Raw genomic sequence first — 7354 nt, forward strand, 5'->3', positions numbered from 1 at the left:
ATTCAGTTTTTTAAGTTGCATAGTTCAGTTTGTTTAAGTTTAATTGCTATTGTGATTGTAATCTATGATTGTAAATGTATGAGTTATTACATCTTTTCACTTGTGGCAATCAACTTTTGTTACCTGTTCTATTACACTTGCTTTACAAACAGGCCCTAGCCTAATGTTACTCGATTTGTTTACCTCTTTTGTAAGTCACTTCGATAAAAGCGTCTGCTAAGTAAATAAATGTAAATGTAACATACTAACAACAAATTGATAGAGCAGGTTTCCTAAAATACACAGAGCAAATTTAGGAGAAAACATAATTAAAAACAAAATCAATTGGTAAAAAGTCCTTTCTTGCTTAATTTTTAAACTAGCTAAATACAGGACAGAATATTAAATAGCTCAAGGGCTATGGTTAATGTATTAGTGAGTCTTTGCCTAATTTCCCTAAAGACCTAAAGCTAATTATTTCAGACATATAAATTCTACCTAAAATGATAACAGACGATATATATGGCTTTGTTTAAAAGAAGAGAATGAATCTCATGCATTGGGTCTGTCTAGTTACTTTAGGGGTTTCTTTGCTTCAGGCTAGTGAAGATGCCTGCAGGGTTAGAGAAAACTTCAAAATGATCCAACACTCCAGCCCTGGTCATGTTGTATTAGGTGGCTTATTTCCCATCCACTCCAAAGGTGTAAATGTGGAACAAACTTTCAAAGAGAAACCTGGAGAGACACTATGTGAAGGGTAAGGAAAAATGCAATAAGACAGCTTTCTGTCTGAAGCCATGGAATTCTTTAACATTTCATGGTTTAACCAGACTTTAGATATATAAAGTGATTTATGTGTAATGAATGCATAAGTAAAGACATATCATTTTTTGTTACAAAGTATGACTATGGATTTGTACATATACATACAGTATGCATTTACTCTATTGTATACTGTATCTCTATAGTTTATTTCTTCTTTTTAAGACAAAATGATCAATTGATAAAAGTAACACCTTCTAGAGGTTCTTAACAAGCACAGAACTAATACAGAATTATTTTCTTTCAACATGTGCTTGAGCAAAGTCATGCGCTCAGGGTTACACAGTTTTCTGTAAAAAAAAAAAAAAAAGGAAAACCCAAACAACACATATAATCACAATTTTTACACTATAAAATTATTTTTTCCCCACAGTTTTAATTTTCGAACGTTTCGCTGGTCACAAGCAATGGTATTCTTCATCGAAGAAATAAACAAAAACAAGACCTTTTTACCAAATGTAACTCTTGGTTACAAATTATTTGACACATGTGGAATCGCCGTTCAGTCAATGAAAGCGACGTTATCATTAATCAATGCACCAAAGAGTAATGATTCAGAGGAATGCCTGGCTGCACCTTCAGTATCGATAATAATCGGTGATTCTGGGTCAACACTTTCAATGGCTATATCAAGAGTCTTGGAGTTGTTCAAAATCCCTTTGGTAAGCAGATTTTTCATTTGTAGATTAAATTAATTTTGTTTTGTATTGCAAATAATCATGTGGTTAGCTTGGAGGTCATCAGAAGATGAATTTCATATATTCTTTTTTTATGTGTCTTGAACACACGCCAAACATTAAATTTTTAGAATAAATTGACCTGTTTATTTATTTATGGGGTAACATTAGCCCAATTGAGAGGCTCTTCTGTTTGTTTTTTTTATCTGTACATCATCCATTCTTTTGGTTGTTATTTTACAAGTTCAGACTACATTACAACTGTTTGAAACAAATAGACACGTTAGGTGACTTTCTCATGGCCACACAGCAGCAGAAACTGAACCAGCAACCTTGGGGTTTTTAAGTCCAATTTCTGAGCCACCACAATACGCTTTTGTATCTGGCAGTATTGGCCACAAGGTACTTATCCGCCCTGGATGTGACACTGGTTCATTGTAGAACACTTTCACACACGTTTATATATTAAGACACTGATAATATTGATATTATATTAATAACACAACCTGAAAAAATCTAGGGTGATGGAATAAAAGGATACCTAGAAAAAAGCAGTACAGACAAGAGGAATGCTTGGCTAAAAGAGAAGCCCTGGCTCCAGAAACGATGACCCACCAGAAACAAACACCGTGTAGGTTTATCAAGCATAAAAACAATTTTTAATAAATCTGCCTATAATAAATCTGAGTTCTGCCTATGATGATACAGGAGGTGCATCAGTGCTTCTACTAAATTAGAGGGCTAAAACTATGAGAAAACAGATTTACAAACTGAAAATATTTACCAGTGACAAAAATCTATCCATCCATTTTCTAAACCCACTTTTTCTATTATGAGTTGTGGGCTTAGTCCTGGCACTATTAGTTTTGTACCAGATGCAAGCCTTAGTAGTTATTCATCAAGTTTGCTTAACAGGACACCTTAAAACAGTCAAATAAAGCAATATCTTCAAAAAATGTTCCTGAGAATTTACAGACTGTGAATGAGCTAGGAGTTTAAAACAGGTCCACAAAGCAGCAGAAGTTCTTATTGTGTAAGCACAATGTTTTTAATCGTTTTTAAATTTTTAATGGTTTTAATATTTAAAAAAAATAGAGAATAATAATATTGAAATGGTGGCAAATCCTATTGCATGGGTCTTCCACAAGTTTTAGAACATAAGTATATTAAAATCTACAGAAAAAGTGCAAAAGTATGAAGGAACAAAAATGCCTATCTATCATGTATTATAATGGCATTATACTTTTTACTTTTTATAGAATTTGTGGTCTTAGTTGTGGCAACCAGTTGTAATATAAACACTTTATTCCTGATTGCAGGTCAGCTACTTTGCGTCATGTGCGTGCCTCAGTGATCACAAGAAGTTTCCTACATTTTTTCGAACAATTCCTAGTGATTTAAACCAAGCCAGAGCTTTGGCATACCTCGTTCAACGCTTTGGCTGGACGTGGGTTGGAACTGTTGCTGCAGATGATGATTACGGGAGGACCGGAATTCAAATGTTCCATGATGAGGTGACAAAACTGGGTGTTTGCATTGCATACCGGGTTATCATTCCAAAAGTGGTTTCTAAACAAAAAGTTGTTCAGATTGTGAAAACGATCCAATCCTCCACAGCCAAAGTTATTGTTGCATTCTCAATTGAAGAAGATATATACCCCATTATTCAAGAGATTGTTTTACAGAATATCACTGATAAACAATGGATAGCGAGTGAAGCATGGGTAACTTCCTCACTAATCTCAACAAAGGAAAATTTGATCTCCCTGGATGGCACAATTGGCTTTGCAATTCGCAGAGCAGATATGCCGGAGCTCAAAGAATTTCTGATGAGCCTGAATCCGTTAAAACAACCCGAAAACCAATTTGCCAGAGAGTTTTGGGAAACTTTATTTGACTGTTCCTTTGATCAGAATGATCTTGGCTCGAATTACTCGGTAGTGTCACCTCATAAAAGAAGCTGCACTGGAAATGAGAAATTAGCGGAAACAGAAAGCATCTACAGTGATATCTCTCAGCTAAGAGTCACATACAATATGCACAAAGCCATTTATGCAGTTGCTCATGCTCTTCACAATTTGCAGTCTTGTGAAAATGGAAAAGGACCATTTTTAAATAACACATGTGCAAATATATACAGTCTAGAACCCTGGCAGGTATGTTTACGTAGTTTTTAAACAATCAGATGTTTCTCAGCAAAATACCATTACTAATGGTGGAATTATTATGTCATCTTATGTTAACTGTTTTTTTTTTCCTGTGACCCATGTTTGAAAATGTGATGTTACTTTTTTAGGTTGTGCACTATCTTAATAACGTAAGATACACTAACAAATTTGGAGAAGATGTTTATTTTGATGAAAATGGGGACCCGGTTGCATCCTATGACCTAATAAATTGGCAAAAAAATCCTGATGGCTCTGTGAAGTATGTGACTTTTGGACGTTTTGATTCTTCTGCAAGTCGACAGCAACAAATAATCATTGATGAAAAGAAAATAATTTGGAATGGAGGCTTGAGGAAAGTAAGCTGATACTATGTGTATGTCACTGCTGGCTGGTTTGTCCTGTCAGTTGACTGAGCCTTGTTAATCCTGATGGAACTTTTCATTTTCTTTCTTTGTATAGAAATGTCTTTCAATAGCAGCTAATTGAGATGATGCATAATATAAAAATGTGGTATTTGACATTATGTTGTTATTTTAAATGTCTGGCATACAATAATACATCCCACTTTGCCATTTGATTCTTTTCGAAATGAAAAGTTTTTCTTTGCACAACAGTCATCCAGATTGCTCTTTTATATAATACTTTATATTTTCATTTTAATCTTTTTAATTTTCTTGACTTGTTTTTATTTTCTCAGCAGGGTTCATTTCAGATCACACTCATGCACACACACTTTAACATATGCTAAGCCAACTTGGAGGCAACAATAAACCTTATTTGCATGTCTTTGGGATGAGGTGGAAAATTAGATTAGAGAAAACTCACATGAACATTGAGAGAACATATATTACAAGTGATAATGAAAAACACTGACCGATCCCTGGACCCAGGAGCAGTGAGGTAGCAGAATGAACCAGTGCATCACTCATCTGGAAAAGAAAAAAACTGCCAAATTAACACACCAAACAGATCCAGTAGGGAGAATAAAAGTAGCAACACACAGCGTAGTATGAGAAAATCACCCAGCATATGAAAAAACTGAAGTCGGGGGGCAAACTAGTGGCTGGGTCTCTCTTGGTATTTTCAGAGGCAGAAAAGGCAGGACTATAAATTGTTTCATAAATACATTGTGTAATTTTGGACTATTAATGGCAGTATTTATTTAGTTATGACATCTCTGAATGAATCCTGTGTGTGTATATGTCATTGACACGAAAGGAAAACAACAAACGAATGGAAGAAAGTATAAGTGCAGCACTTATAAGGATAGCAAGATTTTAGATGGCTGTGCTTTTTCGATTGAGTGAAAAGGTGAGGCTAAAATTTGGAAATTAAAGTTTATGTTGTAGGAGCCTCAGGAATAAAGGCAGAACCAAAACATGGCACTTCCATTCATTACTTTCCATCAGATTGTAGTCAGGGTTGCAGTCAGCAGCCAGAGGCATAATGAAGTATCCCACTATGGATGACGCACTGAAGCATACAGAAGCTGCACTCACTAAGAAGCAGAAGCAATGTACAGATGTTCATTGTTATGAAGGGCTGATAGAATGCGTTTTAGTTTAGCGAACACAGGGAGATCATTTATTTTCTACACAAATACATAAACTGTTTGCATGGTAGTATTTCTGAATACCTCCACTATGTTTTTGACCAGGTTCCAAAGTCATTGTGTACAGAGAGTTGCCCCTTAGGTTACAGAAAGGCTGTACGCAGGGGGCAGCCAGCTTGTTGTTATGACTGTGTACAATGTGCAGATGGAACCTTCAGCAATCAAACAGGTAAATATTGTAAAATCCAAATAGTCTTCATTGAATTTTGAGCCAAGTTATTAATAAAGTAAACTTTTCTGCCTTTTTTTTCCCCCCTCAGATGCAGCGGAATGCTTTCAGTGCCCTGTTGACTTTTGGTCTAACAAAGAGAAAGATGCATGCCATCCTAAAGACATTGAGTATCTTTCCTTTTCAGATACCCTCGGCATCACGTCAGCAACCATTTCAATATTTGGCGCTGTCTTGACGACAGCTGTGGCTATCATTTTCTTTCTGCATAAGAGCACTCCGATTGTGCGGGCCAACAATTCTGAGCTCAGCTTTCTTTTGCTGCTCTCACTCGTATTTTGCTTTCTATGTGCGCTCACTTTTATTGGGGAGCCAACAGAATGGACTTGCAGGTTAAGGCGCACTTCTTTCAGTATCACTTTTGTTCTCTGTCTCTCCTGTGTCTTGGGCAAAACAATTGTAGTCCTTATGGCTTTTAAAGCAACACTACCTGGGAATAATGTCATGAGGTGGTTTGGGCCAGCACAGCAAAGGTTTAGTGTGTTTGTTTGCACGGCTGTTCAGTGCCTAATTTGCTTGGTGTGGCTCATCCTCTCCCCACCTTTCCCATTTAAAAGCACCAGGTACTACAATGATAGGATTATCTTAGAATGTGATCTCGGGTCGGTCACCCTGTTCTGCTGTGTAATGGGATACATCGGCTTTTTAGCATGCATCTGCTTTGTTCTTGCATTCCTGGCACGGAAACTACCAGACAATTTCAATGAGGCCAAGTTTATTACATTTAGCATGCTGATATTCTGTGCCGTCTGGATCACTTTTATCCCTGCTTATATTAGCTCTCCTGGAAAGTACGTTGTGGCTGTTGAAATATTTGCAATTTTATCTTCCAGTTTTGGAGTGCTGCTCTGTATTTTTACACCTAAATGCTATGTCATATTAGTCAAGCCGGAAAAAAACACTAAAAAACATCTAATGTCAAAGACGAGTGTGCAGGGATCAGTGAAAATGAACTAATTCTTTAGTTCATTAATAACGAGCATCCTTTTTTGATTGATTATTTTCCTTTTTTAACTCTATAGAATTATTTTTTATACAGCTGTATATTTGTTTATTTGTGTTAATCCAGCCATCCATTATCCAACCCACTATATCCTAACTACAGGGTCACGGGGGTCTACTGGAGCCAATCCCAGGCAACACAGGGCGCAAGGCAGGAAACAAACCCTGGGCAGGGCGCCAGCCCACCGCAGGGCACACACACACACACTAGGGACAGTTTAGGATCACCGATGCATCTAACCTGCATGTCTTTGGAATGTGGGAGGAAACCGGAGCACCCAGAGAAAACCCACACAGACAAGGCAAGAACATACAAACTCCACGCAGGGAGGACCCAGGAAATGAACCCGGGTCTCCCAACTGTGAGGCAGCAGCATTACCTACTGCGCTTATTATTTTATTTCACTTATTTAACTGTTAACCAGCCTTTGGTGTTTTTCAGCTGTTGCTTTTCATAAATGTAAGGCTTGTTAATATTATGGGTTACACATATTTTCTTTCAGAGTAATCATTCATTTGGTTTCGGAACCCCAGCTACTCCAGTACAAGGTTGTGGTGAACAGGGGCCTAGTGTGGTGGGTTTGGGACACATTGGCAGAAAGTAACCCTTGACATGATGCCAGCCCATCACCCTTTTTATGTGATTACTTTAGTTAAATCTTATTATAAACTCACATGCAATAAATATGTATTAAGGAACATGGCTATGTGCTGAAAGCCTGTTAAAGAAATGAAGAACCTCAGGGACAATGGAGGAACAACAGAATCCCCTGCTTTAATTCCAGTATACCCACCCCTTTTATTTGAGTTTTTGTTGGAAACTTCATGAATAAAGTTCATATGATCTTTAAAAAAAACTTGCCAT

At 37.0% G+C, this 7354-nt stretch overlaps 1 protein-coding gene across 1 annotated transcript; it reads left to right on the top strand.

The window, feature by feature from the left end:
• The first annotated feature begins 617 nt into the window (after positions 1-617).
• Positions 618-6463, top strand: LOC120535831 (extracellular calcium-sensing receptor-like). The gene is made up of 6 exons (XM_039763973.1): positions 618-736; positions 1175-1463; positions 2798-3634; positions 3775-4002; positions 5304-5427; positions 5519-6463. The coding sequence occupies exons 1-6, from the start codon at positions 618-620 to the stop codon at positions 6442-6444; spliced, it is 2523 nt and encodes an 840-aa protein (XP_039619907.1). The 3' UTR covers positions 6445-6463.
• Positions 6464-7354: the final 891 nt, after the last annotated feature.

The sequence above is a fragment of the Polypterus senegalus genome, chromosome 1 (assembly GCF_016835505.1).
Source record: "Polypterus senegalus isolate Bchr_013 chromosome 1, ASM1683550v1, whole genome shotgun sequence".
NCBI lineage: Eukaryota > Metazoa > Chordata > Cladistia > Polypteriformes > Polypteridae > Polypterus > Polypterus senegalus.

Bases quoted from the DNA above. Each gene is read 5' to 3' on its own strand.
- LOC120535831 (XM_039763973.1), top strand. From the start codon at position 618: ATGATCCAACACTCCAGCCCTGGTCATGTTGTATTAGGTGGCTTATTT. The intron at 737-1,174 runs GTAAGGAAAAAT...TTTTCCCCACAG, and splicing joins GGAGAGACACTATGTGAAGG to TTTTAATTTTCGAACGTTTC. The intron at 1,464-2,797 runs GTAAGCAGATTT...TCCTGATTGCAG, and splicing joins AGTTGTTCAAAATCCCTTTG to GTCAGCTACTTTGCGTCATG.